This window comes from Phyllostomus hastatus, unplaced genomic scaffold (genome assembly GCF_019186645.2).
Source record: "Phyllostomus hastatus isolate PE091 unplaced genomic scaffold, TTU_PhHast_1.1 phas_contig_29, whole genome shotgun sequence".
Classification (NCBI taxonomy): Eukaryota; Metazoa; Chordata; class Mammalia; order Chiroptera; family Phyllostomidae; genus Phyllostomus; species Phyllostomus hastatus.
In genome coordinates this window covers 28,451,896-28,476,057 of record NW_025333835.1, presented here as the reverse complement: position 1 = coordinate 28,476,057, position 24,162 = coordinate 28,451,896, and the positions used below count along the sequence as shown (strand labels likewise).

At 40.1% G+C, this 24,162-nt stretch overlaps 1 protein-coding gene across 1 annotated transcript; it reads left to right on the top strand.

Moving 5' to 3' along the window:
• Positions 1–226: 226 nt before the first annotated feature.
• On the top strand, positions 227–24,162 carry EDNRB (endothelin receptor type B). Its single transcript, XM_045839213.1, has 8 exons — positions 227–754; positions 1,537–2,072; positions 16,817–16,929; positions 17,065–17,269; positions 18,580–18,729; positions 19,112–19,245; positions 19,812–19,920; positions 21,428–24,162. The coding sequence occupies exons 2-8, from the start codon at positions 1,587–1,589 to the stop codon at positions 21,560–21,562; spliced, it is 1,332 nt and encodes a 443-aa protein (XP_045695169.1). The 5' UTR covers positions 227–754; positions 1,537–1,586; the 3' UTR covers positions 21,563–24,162.

Below are 24,162 nucleotides of genomic sequence, written 5' to 3'. Positions count from 1 at the left end.
TAACACTTTAGGACAGAAGAGGAAGAGAAAATAGCCGTTGCTGGAGACGATGAGGGAGACGTTTTAGTGCCTGGCTCACACAGGTCAGCGAGAGGGCTTGAGAAGAAAGGGTCCATCGCGCTCTTCAGTGTTAGGGGCGACGTGGACCTGAAATTGAAAAACAAAACAAAAACGCAGCAAAGAGCAGCGCCCCAAACCAACCGGGTCTTAGATATCACAAGGGGTATTTAATGGAGTGGGGGGTGAGTCACACTAGGCAGTAGAAGTCCGTGCTAACAGGTTTAATACAGATCCTGGTTCTAGTATGGAGCCCAAGCGCGTCACCGAGTGCGTAGAAACTTGACCTTGGTTTATGCGTGTGATTCGGAAACTCAAAACTATGGCAAATAAACGGCCTCTTGGGACGCGCAGGCAACTCTGACTGCTCTCTCCGGCGGGCAGCTCCTGCTGATGCTGTCCAGGCGTTGCCCAAGGGGAAAGGTTGCGGCACGGTCGGCAGGCGCTGGAGAACTCAGGGTGATTGATGGGGAAGGGACGAATGAATAAAAGTGCTTGTCTAGGGACAGCAGAGACCCCGAGTAAACTGTGTAGGCTACACGATCTGGAATTCCCTAGCGTTTCGTCAGAGCCAGACCCGCCCGCAGCTGAAGGGAGGGGACGCGCCCTCTGCTCCCGGAGCAGGAGGAACCCAGCCACTAGCCGGGGGAAGGAGGTCTTCGCGGGTCGCTCGGCACCTGGTGCATCCCATCAAGAGGTAAACATTCTTCGTGTTGAATTAAAATCAGTGGTTGAACCTTGTCCTGGGGCTTCAACTTGGATTACTAGTTTGGGGGTTAAAAAAAACCCAAACATTTAGACACACGAATTGAGGTTGGAATAAAGGAGGGAGTGAGAGTGTTCGAAGCCACCTGGAGGGGACAGAAGTTTGCTAATGCCGATAGTCTTCCCAAGTCGGACGGAACCGAGCAGTCTCCAAGATTTTCCGAGTCAGCCAGCGCACCTCTGCGGGCGTCAGGGAACTTGAGCGCTGGCAGCGGTGGAGTAGCAGCTGTCGCCCACCAGGAGGAGTCTGGGCACTGACAGACAGGGTGTCTGGGCTCTCTGGGGAGCGAAACGCAGAGATTCGCAGGGGCTCTTGGCCTCTAGGTGCCCCGATTCCCCAGTCGCAAGCGTCCTTAGCCAGAACGTTTACGCTTCCTCCCGGCACACCGCGGAACTCAGATTTGCCTTGGACACCTATCCCTCTCTCCCGGGCACACCCCTTTTTAGAATGTCCCACCCCAATGCGGGTCCTTACCTCTGAGGGGTGGGAGGTGCGGGTGACGCAGGGGAGAAAAAACATTAAAAAAGCTTGCTCTGTAAGTTCAGCAGACGGACGCGGGCGGGTCACACCGGCCTGTTTACTGGCGCGCAAACTTGAGTTACTTTTGCGCGCGGGTCGTAGCGACGCCGCTGCATTCGGACCTAGCGGTTTGCAGGGGCGTGGCTAAGGTAGCTGACCAAGTGTCCTGTCTTCCTTCCGCTGCTGGGCTCCAGAGAGAAAGCTGCGGAGCGGCCACTCCACGCTCACCGGAGCAGCCAGCAGCATGCAGCCGCTGCTAAGCCTCTGCGGGAGCGCCCTGGTGGTCCTGATCCTTGCCTGTGGTGTGGCGGGGGTCCGGGGAGAAGAGACGGGATTACAGATGGCTGGGGCCACCCCTCCACTCCTTGGGACCGGAGAGATAACGACGCCTGCGTCTAAGCTCTCCTGGCCAACGAGGTCCAACACCAGCACGCCCTGGTCGTCAGTACCTCCGCAGATGCCTAGAGCAAGGAAGCCGGCTGGAGCCCCGCCTCACACTCTCTCCCCTCCCCGGTGCGAGGGATCCACAGAGATCAAAGAGACTTTCAAGTACATCAACACCGTGGTGTCTTGCCTAGTGTTCGTGCTGGGCATCATCGGAAACTCCACACTGCTGAGAATCATTTACAAGAACAAGTGCATGCGGAACGGCCCCAATATCTTGATAGCCAGCCTGGCTCTGGGAGACCTGCTGCACATCATCATTGACATCCCCATCAATGTCTACAAGGTAAAGGACGCCTGCTACTGTCGCAGGAGGGGAGGGTGACTGGTTAGGGAGCAGGAAATGGGAAAGTCTTTGGAGGGAGCTTTCTCAAGAAATTCAGTAATCATTGGAACCAAATTTCCTTCTGGTCTTCAGTAGCCCAGAGTAGAACAATTGTAGTCCCCAGAGCAGCAGCATCAGCATTACTTGGGAACCTGTTAGAAATGACACTTTATGGCCCCACCTCAGACCTGCTCTGGGGTGGGACACTATGTATATTATTATTATTATTATTATTATTATTATTATTATTATTATTATTATTATTATTTTAAAAGCCCTCCATGTGATTATGATAACTTGTGAAGTGTGAGAACCACTGGTCCTGAAGAATCTTGTCCTTAAGTCCAGCTCACTGGATGCACTCTCTCTGCTCAGAGTGTGGTCCAAAAGCAGGACTGATTTCACCTGAGCTTGTTAGAACTGCTCGAGAAATCAAATCTGCCTCTTAAGATACTTAAGTGACTTAAGCAAATTAATCTTGAGAAGCATTTTCTTGGAGGACCCTGTGACTAGAGGAGTTGAAATCTGTTCTTAGGAAACAAGTGGCCTAGAAGAAAGGGACCTCAAGGCTGGTAAGTAGGTGGTCACAGTTCCCCTGCTGCGAATGACTGCATCTTTCCTACTTTTTACTGGAAGTCTACAGTGAGCCAGGCACTGGGATAGATGTCCCTTACCTTGACTCCTTCCGACAGCCCACAAGTTAATATTACTGCACTTTACAAATGATTAATGGGATAATCAAAGTCTCACGATGAGTAAGAGTTGGGGGCAGGAATCAGGCTAATCTGTCAGGCTCTGAAGTGATGGCTGCACCCTGCAGATTACTTCATGGACCAGACCGACAGCACTCAATGTAAAGGTCTGCAAAGAGTGATTTCAGTAGCTCCCATTATTATGTGAGTACCACGGGCATCAGAGAAATCAGGCCTGGAGAGCAAGTCCAGGACACAAACCCCCATACTACTGGACTCCAGACAGCTTTGGAAGTCCAGACACACCCCAGTGTCTCTGGGCCTCAGTGTGCTCAACTCTATAGTAGGCTGCTCATGCCCACTTACTGAGGTTTTGTGGTGGTAAAAAAAAAACTAGCATAAGTGAAAGAGGTGGAAAATTTGAAATAACTGAGCAAATATATAAAACTGCTTCCCCATCATGATCAGCAGTAGAAAGTGGTACATAAAAACAGAACAAAAGTATGAAGGAATAGAAATGTGTTTTGTAGATTTGTCTAAAGCTAGTATAGGATTCAGTACAGGAGGGAAAAAACATGTGATGTGGGTTGGGAAAGCTCTGTAAGGGGTGCTTTGATCTTGTGGCAGGAGAAATCATCACAAGGTATGACTTTAAGTTGCCCTTCATGAATGTGAAAACCCTAATCCAAATAGCCATGTTTTAAGGCAATTCTAGAGACTCCTGAGGTACAGAGATGGGATTCCAATTACAGTCCAGGCTGTACAAGGAAATACTTCCAGAAATAGGGGATAAATAGAAGACATTCTAAAATTCTGCATGACAACTTGTGCTTTATAAACTCAAAGTTTTCTGGAAGAAGCACAGGCTGAATTGGGCCCCTTAAATACAGCCACAGTTCCATTTGGGCCAGAAGTGACCCCTTTATTTCTTAAGGAGCCCCATAAACCAAGTCTTACCACTCCAATTTGGCAGAGGAGTTTCCATTCAATTCATCAAAACTGACTTCAGAAATGTCAGAGTACCAGGTTTTGTGAGAAACTTTAAAATACAAGAAATAAGATCACTCTCAAAAGAGAGATTACATCTAGTTTTGCTCGACTAGCACAGAATTTTGTAAAACCCTAGTTCAGGGAGGTGCCAGTAAATCCCACCTGCCCAGCATAGTTAGAGACCTTCCTAACCCAGCCAGCAGCGGAAGGGCTGTATGGAATTGGGGTTGAGACCTGCCAGTGTGCTACTTTCAGGCAAGATGTCAATCAGCTCTTCCAAGTCCAGATGATTTTCTTCCTCTCATCAAATTATTACATCCAACAAGCCAGAGAATATTCGACTTCCAAGGGAGCACACAGATTACTTTCATTTCAAATTCCTTTAGGATTTCCCTAGGGAGTTACATCCTTTTTGCCTGAAGCCATTCACTGTAGTCTGTTCATCCTGTTTTTACCTCTGAGATAAACTAATGAGTCACTATGACTGGCCATCTAGCCTTCCACATTGGTCATAAAGAAATCCATCAGAAAGAACTAGGTCTCATCACTATGTTTGCCATCATCGAATCCTACGTGGTAGCCTGTGGTTGACTTTTATAGTATGCATAAACAGGAGCCATTTCAGGTCTAAAATAACAATAATGGCTACCATCTATTATGCACTAGGTACTTGGTTTATTTCACTGAATTACTGCAACAAACCTTGTGTGGTCGCCCTCCATTTCATAGAGAAAACACCTGTTGGAGAGGTGAAGTACCCTACCCAGTCACACCACTGGAAAGTGATGAAATGAGACTTGAACCCAGGCCATCTAGCCCTAGAACCTGTGGTCCTCTCTGTCCCCCTGCTGTGAGGGAGCTGAGACACAGCACGTCTTTCTCCAACCTGGAGTGTTGTTATGGCTGCCTCGGAGAGCGTGGGCGGAATTGTGACACACTGCCACACACGGAGATACTTGGCAAGCGTTTTCTGTTTTAATTTGAGTCATGTGAGGACTTCTATCTTCTGAAATCCCCTTCCAATGGTCTGGAATATGTATCCTGAAATTCCCCTCAGGTGGTCTGGAGTTTGTAATATTGATAATAGCTATTTACTAAAGGCTTTATTTTCCAAAACACCTAAGCTAGGACTTGTTAAAAAGCTATTTAATGTGCTAAATGATTGTGACATCATATCAGTAAGTTTTTAAAAATGGATTTAGAATTTCAGAGTAGTCAGGTATTAAACTTTTGGTATTAAAGTTTAATACCTAAACTTTAGGTATTAAAGTTCACAGAAAGTAATTTAAGTAAATTATGAATGCCATTTAAATTTATTCTAAAGTGGAGACTTGAATCCCTAAACTAGTGATTTCTAATTTTTTGTGGGATGTTACAACTGTCTTTGAGGATCCAGATAATTATTTATATTACATGTAATTAATATATTATATAATTCATATGTACATTATAATTAATATATAATATAATATAATATGCATACATATGCACACACTCAAAGTTTCTGGGGGTGCAGAGAATCTCTGAACCAATTTATTGGCACATCCAGGAGCCGAGAAATGTCAATGTGAATCTATTCCATTTACCTGGAGCTCAGTAAATCCAGGGTTCAATGAAGTAGACAACCACAAAATGTCAAAAACCTTGCAAGAAGTCACAGTCCTCAATACTGCTGTGGAACGGGACAGGACATCACAAGGGTGTGCTGCTTGGAGGGGCTGACAGACCTCAGGAGATGCATCTGCTCTGCCTGGACGCTCCCAAGGGGCTGGGCCTCTGGAAGCCTGCAGGCAGACGTAGGTGGTCCTCTCACCGGGTCACCTGTGTCAGGGAGGAAATCCTGTGTGGAAGGCCAGAGAGGTTCTGTGGGACATTCGGCACAAATATTCATGTAAACATGCTCAAAATAAAAGCCTCATTTATCCTCCTCAGCAGCACACACCAGGGTTATTACATACTATATTGCACAAGACTTCCCAGATGAAAAATGAACAACACAATCATCCAAAAAGAATGTTATATATAATATTCTACATAGATAATATATATATTATATTACATATAATATTATATATACATATATGTATATAAAATAGATACATAAGTAGATAGGTAAAGATCATTTGATATAGTGTCTGGCAAATAGTGAGTAAATAAATTGGATGGGGGCCGTGTGTATGAATAAGAATGGAAATTTGTTTAGGTTTTTCTTTCAGCTTTTACCATTATAGACATGACTACAAATAACATCTCTGTACATATGGCTTTGCACACATGTGTGACTCTATCTGAAGAGTAAATTTCTAGAACTAGAATGGCTGTTCCCATAATAAAGGATATGTGCATTTGTAATTCTGATAGATATTGTCATATTGTGCTTCAAAGTTGTTATACTCCTAGCTTGAGTGACTATTTGATATAACATCTCCATAGAGATACACATGTATTGATGTCTATCTCTAATTTATATATGCTGATGTTTACATGATCTGTATCTGTACCTGACCCAAAAGCCAGGTACATACACAGTTTTTGATGTGAGGATGCATCTCTCCTTATCTGCAAGCTACTTGGATGTGTCCTTCCTGTGTAGACTAAAATGGGTGGGGTGATCTAGATGTCTGTTGCCTGTGAGAGCCCACCTGACTCCTGAGTTAGAACCAACATCAAAGCTGTGTGGGAAGCAGACAAGCTGGGTGCACTTGTGGATACTGTCAAAGTTTTCATATCATTAGTTGGTTGGTTAGCTGCTTCGTCTTGGTCTGGTATACCAGTGATATTCACCACACACTGGTTGCAGGTTAAAATTAAAATTTCTTTAACTTCATTTAACTTCTCAAGAAGTTATAATTTCTTAAGCAAATAATGTGTTTGTGAATTATATGTGGATTTTATTCAACAACTTCTCTCTCTTTGTGCTATATTTGCATGCCTAACTGAGTTAATAGAGTTAATTTTCAAATATTGCTCCTTTCACATGTAAGCACATTGCTTTTGAAAACAAATATGCTTGTAAGCTGATAAGGTAAATATTGCTACGGACATTAGTTTGATAAGTATCTGCGTGTAATCAGCTGTTCAGTGGTGATGGAGAGTTTATGGAAAATTAAGCTGGTGACCTGATGGAGTGCCTTCAGATGGCTTTGCTGCAGATGGCTTTGCTGGCCTTCCTATACTAGCCTCTATAGGCTAGTATGAGAGGCAAGAGGCTGCCTTCGTAAGTCCGGGAGGCAAAACTGCTGATCTTTATAGCATTTAACTAGTTAAGGAACGGCTATGTCTATCATGAAAACGCTGGTGGGTCAAAATGTGGAATTGCTTCACTGAGCCCATAAATGAGTGTGGAGTCAAGTGACCTTGGCAGGTAATCAGATATTTTCTCTTTGCGACACAATCAAAACTCTTTCGGAACAAAGTCACCTTTCCCACTATTTGATCTCGGTCTGCTTGTAGTACTTAACACATTTGTGTATAATTAACTAATTTCATCAGTTAGAGGTAAAAGTTAATGGAAAAACCATCCAATTGAACTTTTGAAGTTATCATTTTCCAATCAGTAAACAGAAGCAATGGTATGATTGGGTAGGAGAGTCTAATTTCCTCCAGGATAATAATACCATTTCCACTGACAGTTAAGTAGATGAGATATTTTACTAATATTTTATTAAAATTTTGTGATGTTTAGCAGCAGAATAGTTTTGAACCTAAAATGAAAACGAAATATCTTTTTTTAAAGATTCTATTTATTTATTTTTAGAGAGAGGGGGAGGGAGGGTGAAAGAGAAGGAGAGAAACATGGATGTGCAAAATATTGACGGTTGCCTCTTGTACACCCCCCAGCTGGTGATGGAACCAGCACTCAGGCCTGCGCCCTAACCGGGAATCGAACCGGTGACCCTTCGCTTTGCAGGATGACATCCAACCAACTGAGCCACACTGGACACGGTGGAACATAAGATACCTTTGGGATTCACTTATTTAAAGCAAAAAAAAATTAATCAGAATAAATTAATCACATTTAAAGTATTATCTTTTGAAAAGTACTAATAAAGAGGAGGACTGTTACTTTGAATGACCTCAACTCTAGTAATTCAAAGAAAACAGCCCTGCTGACCTCACAAACTGCCTGCAACAGGCAACAGCAGTCAAGTACGTGCTGACAAAAGGTATTATACGTAAGCCGTGGGATTTCCCTAACTTAAATTTTTATAACTGTTCAGATGAAAAAAGAAGGTGGGAAGTATTCCCCTTTCTGCATCAGGATAGTGGTCATAAGTGAATAACAGGACAATAACAGAATTCAAATAACCCAGAAACTCGAGACTTCATTTTTCCAGCTCACGGCTTCACACATGGATTCCCATGACAAAACGGTCGGCAGAGACTTGGCCTCAGGCACTGCGAGTCTCCTTAGGTTAACTCCATCGTACGCCTCATGTTTGTCTTTGATCTACAGCTTGGTCACTTCATAAATCTAAGCCTCTTAAAATGTTAAGGAAATGTTTCTTTCAATATGGTAACCCTTACATATCAAAGGCTTCACATTTTTCCTTTGTTCACTTTAAATGAGTCGTTCAAGACTGGAGATATTCCCCTAGCTGGGCGAGAGGATGAAATAGCCAAGGCCCTGTTGTTTCGGGGCCAAGACCCCGTGCTCTTCACCCCACGAAGAACACCATATAAGGTTATCTCTGTGTGGCTGATATGCTATAGTCAACTGTTTTTGAAGAGACATGCCAAATGCTAATAAGTGATTAAGTGCTTTAAAGGGTGTTGACAGATAAAGCCTGAGCTGAAATAAGATTCAAGATGTAATTTATGATGTGAAACATTTTCCTTCTGTACTTGACCAAGTTAAAAAGAGGTTGGTTGTGTTTGGAAGATAACTGAGTGTGGTGTGTGGGTGTACCTTTGCCAACAACTTCTCTAATTTTAGACTTCTTTTCTTTTCAGTGCTTTTATTTTAGAGATGTATTCTTCCTCTTTCCCTATAGATCCTTTGGTGAAAAAGTAAAGACACAAGAAAATGGACAAAAAGTTGTGGTAGATGAGAGAGAGAAAGAGGATCGTTCTTAAGTCAGAAATGTATTAGCCAAATTGACTGAAGCATTCATTACTCAAGCAATTCTCTGTCCCCGAGACCCACGGCCATACTCATGCCCGCTGCCTGTGACTCTTCTCTGCTCCTCTCCTCCTTGGCTCCATCGCAGTTTCCGGAAAGGAGGAAAACTTGCTCTGGAGGTTTCCATTGCACCCTGTCTTCTTTCTCTTTGCTCAGTGTTTTCAAATTGTTTTAAAGGGCTTTGGATTCCTTAGCAAACTTTTCCCTTCATAGCTCACCCATGTCATAAGGTGTGCTCTGAAAAGAACACAGTTTAAGTAAGACATAAAATTACTTAGTGAGGTTTGTCGAATTCATTCAGTTTCAGTCTCCTTGTGAGCCATGAGGACATGAAATCATAATTCTTCAGTTTCTTCAAGTATCACAGTGGTCTTCTCAGAAAAGCCAGCTCAAATGAGTGGCTCTAATACTAAGCTAGGTTTGTAATAGCATTTCTTGATGCTCTTAGGTGAAACTTTTTGAAATATGTAATGTTAATATGTCAGTGAAAGTTTTTAAGCACAAATTGTGGTTATATATATTTTTTAATTCAGATAATTTATTATTTTACCTGTTACAGACTCGAGAATAAATTTCAATGTAACACTGGCAGAAAAATACATTTCAAGTGAACTTAAATTTCTCCTATGATTTTTTTTAATTTATCTTTTTCCTATCTCTTTTCTTCTTTTAGAGATTTTGTTTCAAGAACCATAGTTCAGATTCGTGGAATCATTGTTCTATGTCAACAAGTCATAAGAATCTTTCAAGAGTAGCAGAAGCCCTCTGTTTTGTGGGTGCACATGCAAGGGGTTCTCAGGGAGAGAGCCTCTCTCTCTCTGTCTTGCACAACGCCAGAGGGCAGTGTTCACATTCTGGTCCATTTAAGTGGTACTCTTGGGAGATACCCTGACATTATATCTGACCCACCATTTCTGAGCCACATGGCTTAATCTTTAAGTGATTAAGTGCATTTTAATGGATGCAAGATGGAACTTGGAATTGATATTTGTCCCCTAGGGCACTGGTAACATGTATGTCAAGAAAATATTTCCTATGCCCTTGACCAGCAGCTTCCCTTAAATTCTCTCTGCATGTCTGACTACAAAAAGGAAGGGAGCTCTGACGAGAAAATCCTTGAATGAGCCCGCCTTGTGTTATTAAAATGCTAGTTCCAGTGCAGAGAAACTCTTATCTCCTCCAGGAAACAGAGATTTACAAACAGAAGAATTGACCCTTTTCTAAAGTTGTGAAATACAACTACTTCATTCGTTCCCTCTTTTGATTTTTACTGTAAAAACATAATACCAGCAGTCATTTGAAAGGACTTGGTCACAGTTCATCATGCATTGGAACAGACAGCAACCTGGCAAAGGAATCCTGGTTTGTCTTCATCAGAACTGTTCTCATCCACCAAACTTACAACTAAAGCCCCTCGCAGACCCCCAGTAGATAGTGAGAAACAGTAGGTTCTGCTTTATATCAGTCATTTCCTTCACAGGTTTGAGTAGGAGAGTGAGGGTGGAAGAGAAATTTGTGCTCTTGACCTTGTCCAGCCTGCTTTTAAGGCAGAACTCCAACACTAGAACAGCCAGGCTTCACACCGCAAGGCTCTGGTGCTCTGCATCACCCAGACCTGCCCATCTTGAAGGGGGAGGGTGTGGACTAGATAAGATGAAACGTTATCTCAATTCTCTAAGGAACTTGTTTCAAATATGAGAACTGAAAAGCTCATGACAAGTGTTTTATAAGATTTCTATTTTCAGATCAAATTAATTTACTCATCAGGTCATTCATTCACTTGTAGTATTCAACAAGCACTTAAAGGAGTGGCCACTGCATGCCAGGCACCATGCTAGACATTAAAATTGTAGTAGAATATTCTGAAGCAGATAAGCAGTTAAAACTCAGTGTTTACTCTTAATTTAAAAGAAAAAGTAAAAGAAAATGGTATGTATGGTTAATGAGGCGAACGAACATTTGTTAGCATAAGATGGTTAACTTTGGAATTTTCAGACTTTAAGGGGCTTGATTCTTTGGAGCATTAAGAGTGGTGTGCATTACAGGGTTTTCTCCATTTAATTCTTCAAGAATGTAATTTTTAATTAAAAAGAGACATGAAAAATGCAAATCCCCCCACCTGGAGAGATTTCATAGGACTCATTTAACAATACCCTGAAAGAAAAGATATTTATTTCCTGTGCATGGTATTTATCCTTTTAGAAATCAAAAAAAAATCTTTATAATCTAAAACTTACTTTATAATGTAATACAAAAATAATTTATTTGATTCTGTTGTCTTTTTTTTCTTTCTTAAACAGCTGTTCCAACATAAAATTATGAAATCATGGCCATCCTTGAATAGAAACTTGATCATCATAATGGTTGTGTCTCTTTTCAATCTAGTGATTATTTATTTATGTTTATTCATACAACAGAAATGTGCTAGGGAAGCAGTAGAAGCCTAGGAAAAGGGTCAGCACAAGCATAGGCTATGATCTGTCAAATGGACACCACACTGTTACTGGACCCAAAGTAACAAAAGCTTTCCCTTGGATGAGCCATTACGATGTGAAAAACAGCACTAATTATGGGAGTATTCCCTAACCAATTCACATTTGCTTAATGATAAGTAATAGATATTTAAACTTAATTTTAAACAAGACCTAAAAAAGTAATTCATGTGGCAGGGATCTAGAAACAATATCAAACCCTAATATTCTTTTTTTGATTAGAGAAATTTGTTGGATTACATGCTTGATTTGTCTTCAGAATTCGGACCTTGCCCTTAACATATCTAATTTGATGGGGTAAAGTCCAAAGGAAAAACTGAAACATAAAGAATGAAAATGTCATCACTGGGTTCAAAATTATAGTGTTCCCTCTTGCATTAAAGGAAATCAATGTCTTCCACAAAGAGGAGAGCTATACTGTTCGACTTTAAATTGTAAGTGTTTTGTCACTAAACAGTTTAATGATTAATTTCTAGGAATTACAAAAACTCATAAAAACATTTTTAAATGAAATTTTAAAAAGGGCATTTTTGTTGAGGGTGATTTTTTTTTTAACTTCGCAGTTTTTCCCTCACCCAGGGCTTTGTTTACCATTAAACAAGAGGTTGCTGTCTCTGTGTTTTAAATAAGCCCCAAGCACTAACTACATTGCTCAGACTTTCTTGCTGGTGGCCAGTAAGAGAGAGATGAGCATCACTTGTAGGTGTGGTTTCTGCCCTGGCCATCAGACTTTTCTCAGTGTCTCCACAAAGCCTTCTGATCGGAGGGGCAGAGATCATCAAAGTCATCCCTGTCACTACAAAATAATAAAGGTGTCAGTGGTCACTCCGTCCCCTGGCTTCTGTGGCCCCTAAGGACCAGCAGTGTTCAGGTCTCACCTAAAACCTGAAGTCCTGAAAGCTCGAAAAGTGTGCTGCTTCCTATCCTGCAGTTCCCTTTGTAAGGGTAGATTAGAAAATTGTAATCTCTCCGTTGTGATTAGCTTTCTGGCTATCTCTGTGCAGAACGAGAAGAAAATTGTTATAACTTTCAGTTTGTGTTTCCCCATCCCCTGTGATAACTTGGGTCAGAGGTTGAGCCGCAGGCCTCCCACTGGTATGAAGAGCAATAATCCAGTTCCCCGGCTGAGCCAAAAACAATAGAAACCACAGAACAGGGCCTGGACTCAGTGCAGAGCTCATTTTCATTGGCCAGACTTCTTTCCCGTCAGAGGCCTGTGCGCTCATTCGTCTTGATCCACCTGATGGCTGTACTTCTGTCATACTAATATTTGCATATCTGGAAATAGTTTGAGACAATAAAATACTTGAAAGTATCCAAATGTTTGGACATTAAGTAAATAAAATGACTAGGTTGTTAGAAGAAAATTTTGACACATAGCCCCGGTCATAAAAATACTAATATTGATTTTAATTCTAAATTTTCTTCTCTTTTTTTGCAAGATCAGCTTCTTGAAAATACTTCAGACTCCAGAATCAGAACATGTGGGTTCAAATGTGGATCTATTAAGTGAGAGGCCAAGGACAAATGTATTAGTTGTCAAGTGATGAATAGCAAATTACCCCCAAATTGAGTGGCTCGAACAATAAACATTTATCATCTCACACCATGTCTGTGTTCAGGAGTTCAGGAGCCACTGGCTCAGGGGCTCTTGTGGAGTCAAGATATTAACAGGGGTCGAAGTTATCTGAAGGTTTACCTAGGGCTGGAGGGTCTTTTTCACTTCCACGCCAGGCAAATTAGCGCGCGCTCTTTTCAGGAGGTCTCGGGTCCTCGCCATGTTGGCCTCTCTGTGGAATGCACGAGTGTCCTCCTGGCGTGGCAGCTGGCCTCCCCCAGACTGAGTGACCCACGAGAGAGCAAGGAGGGAGCCGTAACGCCTCTGATGAACTAGTCTCAAATGTCACGCATCATCCCTTTCTCACATTTTAAGCAAATCATTAATAAGTTCAACCCACATTCAAGGGGAGGGAAATGAGACTTTGCATTTTGAAGGGAAGAGTTTTACTTTCTTCATTTCCTTTTCCTTTCCCCCCTGATGTATCTAAGGACAATCAGTATGATCAGACAGAATATTGTGTGGATAATTTATACCAAGCTGGGTCTGGCAGAGTCCTTGTAATCGGCTGAAACCTTTTTTTATTTGTAATGCTTCCAAGGGCTATTGACTATTATTTGAAAGCATCTTGAATATGTAGTGCTAGGGGAACTCAAGAGTTAAAGATTTTAGCTGTAGTTATAAGTGATAGGTAATAGTAGTGATTAATAGCATGCGGAAAGCTGTTATTCCAGGGACTAGAATGCAAGAATTACATGCCTCCAGGAGGTCTGCAAGCATGGAGGTGGAGGTGGTATATGAGCCACTGTGCTCCAGGGAGGTAGTGTCTGTCTGTCCCTAAGGCAGATACAGAATTTTTGATCAGCAGATAATGAAATACTAGGAAAATCTCCAGAGGACTGAAACTCTTATCTGATTAACCTTTTATCCAAACCCCTTACCTACCCTTTTCTTCTCCTTATAAAGGTCAGCTTGAGAGGAGCTGTTAAGATGGATTTTAGGGTACATAACCCGCTGTCAAATCGGGCATCTGAGTAAAGTGCCCATAAAGGTTCAATCCTTGTCTCTCCTTATTGGTTCTGGTAGTGACAGGCTACACAAATGCCACCGTTTCCCATTTCAGTAGCTGGTTCAGACCTGTAGTACTCTGAGTCTTCCACATTTTAGTAAATGGCTCCACTTTTCACATGATAAACCTCTTTGAGTTTGCTGACTCCTCACACCTGACATCCAGCCCATCAACAAGTCCTACTGGCTCTACCTTCAAAACGTCCCCAGTCTTTAACCCATTCTCCTCAGCTCCAGGGCACCACAGGGTCCAACTCAACCCCAAGTCCTCATCCAAGCTCCCTTTCTTGACCCCTCATAAATGTTACATTGAGCAGCTAGAGTGATTTTTTAAAAAATCATAAATAAGACTATTCTATCTCCCTTTTTAAAAAACTTGTAATGAATTTCAGAAAGAAAGAAAGAGAGGAAGAGAGAAAGAAAGAAAGAAAGAAAGAAAGAAAGAAAGAAAGAAAGAAAGAAAGAAAGAAAGAAAGAAAGAAAGAAAGAAAGAAAGAAAGAAAGAAGGAAAGGAAGGAAACATTTTCCTTTATAATGTCATCTCCTAGACATTTGGTCTGGATCCCTCCACTACAGCCTTGGTGGACTTCTTCCTGCCCTTTCAGCTCACCCAGCTTATTTTGACCCCAGGTCCTTTGCACTAGCTCTTTCCTCTGCCCAGACTGTTCTTTGTGTGGCTTACTTTCTTATTTTAGTCAGTTTCTACTCAAATGCCTCTTCAGAGAGACCTTGCTCAGAGGCCTATCAGAAAGCACTCAAAATTCCACCAAACTCCCTTAATAGGATGACACTCCCTGTGTGACAACCTATTAAATAGTTATGTGGTTTTTGTTTGCCTCCCTCACTGAACTCTAAGTCCCATGAGAACAGGGAGTTTAAGTTGTTCACTAAAATGATGTGCACCCCGGACTCAGAACAGTGTTTGGCACATAATGGATACTCAATAAATGTTTACAAACAAACAAGCAGTTATATGTCAATTGAGTAATCCAGAAATCACAAGACAGAGGCTCTAGTCTGACCCACAGAAACATTTTGTTAATATAATGTTATCTGATAATGTTTTTTAAAATATGATTTATTTGACAACTTCTATAAATTGTGGCAGTTCGTATAAAAATTTCCATTTTTGCTTAAAAATCAAGAGATTTTTGTATCTGAAGTCCTTTGGCAAAAATCATGTCCTGTTTACTAGCAGCTGCTCCCTTTAGACAGCATTAGTCCCAGACCCCACCATTCCCTAGTATCTTCCTAATACCGATGACTTTCTTATATCCGGCTCCCTTCATTCCTCTGTATTACCTGGCTGGCCCTTTCGGCCTTCAGGACCCTGGAATAAGCATATTTATGGAAAGTTTGCCAATATTTGTCTTACGTATCAGTGTAATTTTTCATGTATGACTTATAAAGGAAACTGGTCCCATGTTGGATTTCCAGCTTCTATTCATACTGAGACATACATCTCAGCCTTTGCGGTCGTTCCGGTTACACAACAATCACCCAGCTTGACCAGCTCCACAAAGAATTTTCACTAATGAAAGAAAGGAAAGACTCAATTGTGTTTCAAAATAGTTTTCACTTTTGGAAGGTTATTTTTTAAAACATTAAAAATAAACATAGATTTCAAATATTTTTCTTTATTTTCAAAACCTCATGAATATTCGATCCAGATGTTTACCTAAAATGATTCATTTACCAATGTGGGGCACACCCAGTTGTCCTAAGAAAGAAAATAACTGAGCTGAACAATAAATGGTTACATAGTCTAAAGTCAAATGAAGAGAAATATATATGTTATATATATAACACACACACACACACACACACACATATATGTATTACAGCAAGAACTATGTCTGTTTGCTTGTTGTATAACCAGTGCTCAAACATGTTAGGGGCTGGAATACATATTAAGCTTCTGTGATGAGTCAGGAAGTGTATCAGGCAGATGCAGAACCCATATTCTGGCATATATTCCAGAAGTGCCAGACACAAAACCTAAACAGAACAAACTACTACATGTTATCATATAAGCAATGGGAGTGGGGAAGCACTATAGACAAAAAGGAAGGTAGAGTAAGGTAAAGGAGATGGGAAGGTCTGAGTGGTCACTGTTCTTAGTGTGGTCAGGGTAGATCCTGTTTAAAAGATGAGATCTGAGCAAGATGGGAAGGGGGCAAGGGAATTTGCCTACTGGCTCTGTGGGGAAAGAGCCTTTCAGGAGAAGGAAAGGTCTAGAGTCAAGTCTGAAGGCAGGAGTGTGCCTAGTATGTTCAAGAATCAACATGCATCTCAGCTGAGCTACTGTGCAGTCACGTAAGTTGACTAAAGTAAAGAATAAGTTCTCCATAGGAGTATCCTTCGTAGCTAAGGAACATGTATCACCTATTTTTAATTAAGCTATATTTTGATTTGGCCAGAACCTGAGCATTGGAGACTCCATAACACAGTAAGAGACATTCTCAGCACTTCAGGTTCAGTTTTGTAAGAGGAACTTCAGTGACTGGCCCCAGTTGGCCCCATGGTGGAGATCCTACCCTAAGCTACTATAGATGCGTAGCAAACTCATTAACTGGCTGCATTTTCATTATTCCCAATATAATCTCCTGTTTCATATGTCAAGCACTGGTGCTTTTCAAAGGAGTAGTCCAGGAGGAGAAGAGTAAGAACTGAAATGTGTTCTTACTCTGCATGTAATAGCTCTCCACCAAGTAATGCAATTCAGAGGGTGCCTTGTGAAAGTCTCCCTGATAGAACTTCACCTTCATGTCTCCTCCATGCAGCTCCTCGCCCAGGACTGGCCCTTTGGACTTGAGATGTGTAAGCTGGTGCCTTTCATACAGAAGGCCTCCGTGGGAATCACTGTGCTGAGTCTGTGTGCTCTAAGTATTGACAGGTGAGAGTGTGTGTTTACGTCAGATATGTCCTGAACACTTTACTAGTGATTGCTATGTTACTTAGACAATAAACTACATGATTCAACAAAACCAGACTCTGCCAGCTTGACAAAAAATTCTATTTCCCTCTGCAGATATCGAGCCGTGGCCTCATGGAGTCGTATTAAAGGGATTGGGGTTCCAAAATGGACAGCAGTAGAAATCGTTTTAATTTGGGTGGTCTCTGTGGTCCTGGCCATCCCTGAGGCCGTGGCTTTTGATATGATCACCATGGACTACCATGGAAATAATCTGAGAATCTGCATGCTTCATCCCATTCAGAAAACTGCCTTCATGCAGGTACATTTACTTTTTCCCCCCTTCCTCTTCTTCCCTTATAAATATTTAGCTATTTCTCTTCCGATTTCCCCTTCTTGAAGCCTATTGATTTATGACTGTCTTTGGCATAAATTAAGAGTGTGGGTCCCAGGACTGTGGGGTCAACAGTGACTAATGACCTAAGCTGCAATAAGCTGGGCCCCTGCTTCTCCAGGAATGCCCTGGCACTCAGGGATACAGATAAATCAGGTTCACATGAGAGAATGGATCTGAATTTATAGCTTTTCTACTCAAACCCCCACAAGGGCTGATAGCTACTTCATTTTCTACATAAGACAACACAGCAGAGGGAGTAGCTACTTCAGTGATTTATCAACTAGAAGTCACCCAGGTGTGAGTGGATTCTGAATAGGAAGGTCGTCCTCTCTCTAAAAGGAAAGATGCCATCCCAACACAGCTTTCACCTCGACTATTTATTCAAGGACGCTTAATTCGCCAATAGGAAAAGAAGGGTAATGTTGGTCATCAGAAGATAGACCCCAAGTGCAAAAAGCTCTTTCCAACACAATAGGTGAAGAGGGGTTAATGCAAAGGGGCTCATCTTAGGGTCGCCGATGATTATTTTCCATTCCACACATGAAAAGACTATATCAAACTTTATGAAGGATATGTATGATGGTGATCAAAAGAACAAAGAGGGACATTAATGTGAAATTGAGAATGAAATTGAGAATGCTTTTTCTCGTTTCTTATCAGCTCCCACTCAGATATATCTGGAGCAATAATGTAAAAACAAACACAGAAGAGGTACAAGAGAAAAGGCATATGTCTTAAGCAACTTTGATTATTTAATTGATAGGTTAGATTTATACATTACTGAGCTAACATACTGAGATTAACATAGACCTTTTTGGTATCTGGTTTTTCCATGAAATAAATGTGTTAAAAATTGAAAATTTCCCTTAAACACTATGATGTCTTTACATGATGTATTTCATAAAAAGGATAGCTTAAAGACAACCAGTTTATGTGAGGATAAAAAGATCTGAATTACCAAATATTTTAAATTTTGTCTAACTGATTAAATTCTAAGGCATATTTATAGCACATTGCTTTTGAAAATTGAAATACCTTTTAGGAAGAGTTTATATTACGTAATATAAGTATTTAATTATTTGCTCAGTAGATATGATCTGAAAGGTTCTATATAGTATTTATAAAATGGATCTGCTTTAGAATATAATTATTCCATGATGAATTGTTATGAACATTTGTGATATAAGAGTTTCTGACAGAGGACTATTAATCACAAAATGCTCTCCTCCCCATAGTTTTATAAGAAAGCTAAAGATTGGTGGCTCTTCAGCTTCTATTTCTGCTTGCCCTTGGCCATCACTGCATTTTTTTACACCCTGATGACCTGTGAAATGTTGAGAAAGAAGAGCGGCATGCAAATTGCCTTGAACGACCACTTAAAGCAGGTAAGAAAGTAGAAGTATTTGCTAACTCGTGATTACAATTATGATTATGAATAACAAAGGCATTATGATGATAAATTAAAGTTGTTATAAACCAGAACATATCTCCTTTTTCTTGCTCTGGTATTTTTTGCATTGTGTATTTAGACATATTCTATATAATATAATCTAAGGAATCTAGAAAGAGCCATTACTTTTTAAAGGTGAATCTCTAGTCATTTTAGTTTTCACTCACATTAACTATTCAATGGAAAGCTCAGTGTCCTGAATTTTTACAAATACCACTGACTTTCTGTAAACAATGTTGGCTATTCTGTGTAGGAAAAGAGAACACTGTGGTTATGATGAGCCATCATTTTTGGGTCTGACTATGGTTTGATTTCAGAGACGGGAAGTGGCCAAAACAGTCTTCTGCCTGGTCCTCGTCTTCGCCCTCTGCTGGCTTCCCCTGCACCTCAGCAGGATTTTGAAGCTCACGCTTTATGATCATACTGATCCCAAAAGATGTGAACTCTTGAGGTAAGAAAAGTAAAATAGAGATCGTTTTGTAAGTAAATGCCATGCAGCGGTTTTCCATGGATTCCTTTTATAGGCAGAAGCAGGGAGTACCATTTCTCTGACCCTTAAGCAATTAAGGATCATAAGCAATTAAGATCCCCGTTTTTTACCTCCACTCCTATTTCAAAGGAAGGAGTAGAGGGCACTTAGGAGAACCCTGGGAATAGTGAGCCAGAGTTGTCCAGATAAATGAGTCACATGCTTGAAAATATCAGGTCTGATTCTTCTTTGCACATGGTAAATCTTTTTTTTTCCAGCCAGACACAGCGCTTCTAAATAAAATTTTGTTTTAAAGAAGAGAATTGAGCATGGTATAGGAGAGAGGGTGTGGCATGACAGGGAGAAAGAGGAGAGAGAAAGGGAGGGAGAGAGAGAGAGAGAGAGCACATTACCAGCAAAGATCATTAATAAAGTCAAAACCATTGTGTATAGTTAATTTTTTCTTCATGAAAACACAAAGGTCTGTAAAGAATACATGCTCAGAGCAGCATATTTTTCACAGACATGTTTTGGTTTATATTTTGCAGCTTTTTGTTGGTACTGGACTACATTGGCATCAACATGGCCTCCCTGAATTCCTGCATTAACCCAATAGCTCTATATTTGGTGAGCAAAAGATTCAAAAATTGCTTTAAGGTAAGAGAGTATTTCAAAATAAAAAGGTCTTTTTAATCTGGCATTCAATATATCCCTTCCGAACTATTATTATTTCTATCTGTCCAAACTATTAATATTTCTGTCCAGGGAGTTCTAGTAAATTTACAGTTTTCCCTTACATTATACTGTGTAGGACTTTTCTTAAGTGTGACTTTTGTTCACAAATCACTGTAATTGATTTCTGTCTATAAATCTTAGTCAACCAATCTTTTCTGCCTCAACCTCTCAGTTATAAAATTAATAGCTTTTACAACTTTTAGAATCACTTTTACAATTCATAAAATTTACAAGCACTGATGTCTGACAGACATCGGATGATGAATAACAGCTAAACATAAATTCAATACACTGACCCTGTTTTGGGTAGGTTTTGGACTATGCAAATTTGGATTATGACCACATTGATCTCTTCTTCACGTGGACATGAGAATGGCAAGTCAAACAAAGAAATTTGATTCAGGTCTCATCTCCTCTTTTCCTGTTTCTTAGCAGAGATGTGCTTTTCAATGTGGATGCATCTAGTTATTCCTCATTCAGCTGCTTGCCTTGTAACATTTTCACATCCATCCACTTGCTCCTCCAGTAATCCAGTGTACAAAAATATATTTCCTCCCCTTCTCTGGGAATGATCCATTTATTCCTGGTAGTTCATTATTGGAAAGCCAAGAACTTAGCTTCCCTGTAAACTGTAATGCAGTTTACAAACTTCTTTGCCCACTCACACACTCATAGATTTTAGAGCTAGAAGAGAACGTTCACCTAGATCAACACCCTCATCTTACAGAACAGTGGGCCTCCCCTTTCCTTATACATATAGATTCTCAGAGAACAAACAGAATGAAAGAGGTTTGAATTTCTAAAAATCCAAGAAAAAACTGGATAGATAACATGGAGACACTTACATGCTTTATAACCTTATTATGTAACAGTATTGAATGAGATTAGCATGTGGCTGAAAAAACTGGCAATGTAATATTAAATTCATTGATAGGGAAAGATGTCTATAACACTGTCAAGTGAGAGAAAGCAGGCTAGGAAGTAGTATGTGTAGTATGGTTTTATTAAAATTAATTGTACACACTTCCACACACATGCTCATGTGTAGTCACATGTATATGTGTGTGGTGACAGTTCTACTTGCACAGGAAAATGTCTTGATTTACATATTTATAAAATGTCAAGAGCATTTCTCAAGGAGTCAAGGTTAAATATCAAGAATTAAGAGTGGCTTTCTCTTTTAATTTTAACTAAAAGTTGAGGAATTTTAATTATATATATTTTGTCTTCTATGTTCTTCGCATTAACAAATCATTGTCATATGCTGCTTATGTGATTATATGGTTTTAAGGGGAAAATAGGAGAGCATAGACAGAAAGCAGCCCAAGAATTCCCAATCGTGCAAAGAAAGTCAGAACCCTAGCGAGCAGGAGGAGTCGTGACGACAGAGCTGATGTAAATATGTAACGAGCAACTTTGTTTTCTACAGTCCTGCTTATGCTGCTGGTGCCAGTCGTTTGAAGAGAAACAGTCTTTGGAGGAAAAGCAGTCGTGCTTGAAGTTCAAAGCTAATGAGCATGGATATGACAACTTCCGTTCCAGTAATAAATACAGCTCATCCTGAAAGAAGGAATATTCACTTAATTTCATTTTCTTCCTTGTGGACAGAAGTCATTAAAGCAATGAGGCATTTGCCAAAAGAAAACAAACCGTGTACTTGCACAAAACAGTGTAAAAATTTAAGAGTGATTATTCAGTTACGCGTGACATCTTGTAAGCTGTGTGCAGACTGAGAAGAAAAGCAGTGACAATTAAGAAAGCTTCCTCGTGAAAGCACTTAATTTTTGACAGTCAGCACTTCAGTGTAGCTCTGTATAACTTCCAGTATGTTCATACGTTACTTACATTTAAATTGAGCTCACTCAGAATTTCTATTAAAGAGGTTTATTTTTAAATTAATGTGAATCTCACATCAAGGAAAAATGGGTCACTGTAAAACAGAATTTTTAAATGAAGTTTAAATCACTGGGTTAAAAATTTTTTTTAACCCTATTCAAAACTCATATGAATAGTGTCACACCATTGGATAAAAAAATGTACAAGCAGTTTAGCTGGTGTATTTTTTTTTACATTAGAGACATTTAAATGATTAGAAGGGAGTACCAGAGAGAGGGATCAAACTTTTTGGAAAACCATTCCATTTTCTACATTCAGAAAATATCAAATGCTTTGTGGCAGAAGGAGACAGGAAGCTCGGAATGCTGTGCCAAAAGACTACTTTGAAATCTCCCATTTAAGTACTCTGCAAAGAAAATACTACCTATAATTTTTTTCAGGAGCATTAAAACATTCTTCCTTTAGTACCACTATTGTAGTTTAAACACTACTTGTTCAGTTTTCTCATCTGTAAATCGCCACCACAGCACAGCATGTAGGTGATTAACCTGAGGGCGGGTCCCAGGGCTCCTACCTTTGCAGAGGGGGATGCTGGTAGCCCCACCACTGACAGAATGTGAGTTGCCTGGAGCAAAGTTCACATGGCAAAGGAAAAGGCAGCGTCCTCCCCCTCCCATGCTGTAGTTAAAATGCTCCTTGGCCTATGTATAATAGGATAGTTAAAATATTATTTTTTAAAATCACACTAATTAGGCAATTTAACAGCTACCTGTAAAGCTTATTACTAATTTTTATATTATTTTTGTAAGTAACTAATAGAAACAAGTTCTTGACATGGTGCTTTTCTGTCACTTACAGGCAAAACAGTTTTTTGAGATGGGAAGAACCTCTCACTCTGCGCATTCTTGCCTAATTCTTTCATCTCCCTAGCAAACTGCCTTCAGTTAACTTGGGAGGAGATGTGTGTGAAAGTGCAAGAGAAAACGGAAGAGGGAGGAAATGAGGTGGGGCGGGGGGTGGGAGGAAACCCACAGGGACAGATTCCCATTCTTAGCCTGACACTTGTCATTGCCCCGCACATCAATGCAAAAGGTCCTGGTGCTGTTCCAGCAAACACAGCGCCGTGTTCTCAGAGTGACTTCAGGGACAAATGGGGCCCAAGAGCTTTCACTCACTCTTAAAATATAACAGTTTCTCCTTCTTTTTCTTTTGCTAACCCAGGGCCACATGCTGGAAATAAGCTAGTGATGTTGTTTTCTGCCAGCATGTAATAGATGATACAGTAAACCAAAATCCAACAGTGCGGCCACCATGAAAGGACAATAATTAATTCGCCTGTCACATGGATTCCATTCACCAGTCCTTTCACAGCTTGTTTATTAATTTCTTCCCCATCACTGTTTCAGTTGCCTGTCGGCACAAGAGATATTTCAAACTTTGGTTTTAAGCAAAAATCCAAAAATATATATTAAACTAATATTTTTATAGTTTGTTAATATATTTTTATTTCTATTTAAGATTTAGCTCATTTTTTTAACCCCGTACTGGGTTTTGGCTTTCCCCTCATTTACATCCTTAATACTTTATCTTCCTCCACATCAGAATTGGGGTCGGTAATCACCTTGCCAAACTCTGAAACTGTGCATAGAGTATACACATGCACCAGTTACCATGAAATTGTGTTCAGAAGCTTTTCTAAAAATGGTTGGTTCAAACTTTTAACAGACTGATAAAGGTTGATAAGAAACAAACGTAATTTCTTGGCATAATTAAGATCAAGATAGGAAAAGGTACCACTGTTTAATGTGAAAACACATTTCCTAGAATTAAGAACTATACAATATAGCAACAGACAAAAATAGTGTTAACATGGACGTTAAAAGGTAAAATACTTATAAGCAATTTTAGCCTATTTTCTCCTTTATATATTGCTAATAGGGGTGCATGTTCAAACACCTTTCAGTATTGACAGCTTACATATGGCCAAAGGAATATAGTTTGTAGCAAAACATATGTATGCTGTAGCTAACTTTATAAAATTGTAATGATCATGTAAAATAATTATATCTTGTGTTGTTCTGTGGTCACTTAAAGTGGCAACTTCTATAGTCATGGATTCCTCATTATGCAAAGTCAATAAAAATTTAAATTGTTTTAAAAAAAGACCAGCTTCTTTTTCATTGTGCAGGCAATAATTTATTAAATGCTAATTGAAAAAATGTTTAAAGGAAGTACAAATGTTATAAGTAGACAAAATATTTATGTTAAATATACTATTATCAAGAAAATATGAAAGTTTTTAAATTAAAATGCCAAATTTCTGGTCTC

Excerpts from the sequence above, each read along its gene's own strand:
- EDNRB (XM_045839213.1), top strand. The coding sequence starts at position 1,587 with ATGCAGCCGCTGCTAAGCCTCTGCGGGAGCGCCCTGGTGGTCCTGATC. Across the intron at positions 17,270-18,579 it reads AGAAAACTGCCTTCATGCAG|TTTTATAAGAAAGCTAAAGA; the intron begins GTACATTTACTT and ends TCCTCCCCATAG. Across the intron at positions 19,921-21,427 it reads GATTCAAAAATTGCTTTAAG|TCCTGCTTATGCTGCTGGTG; the intron begins GTAAGAGAGTAT and ends TGTTTTCTACAG.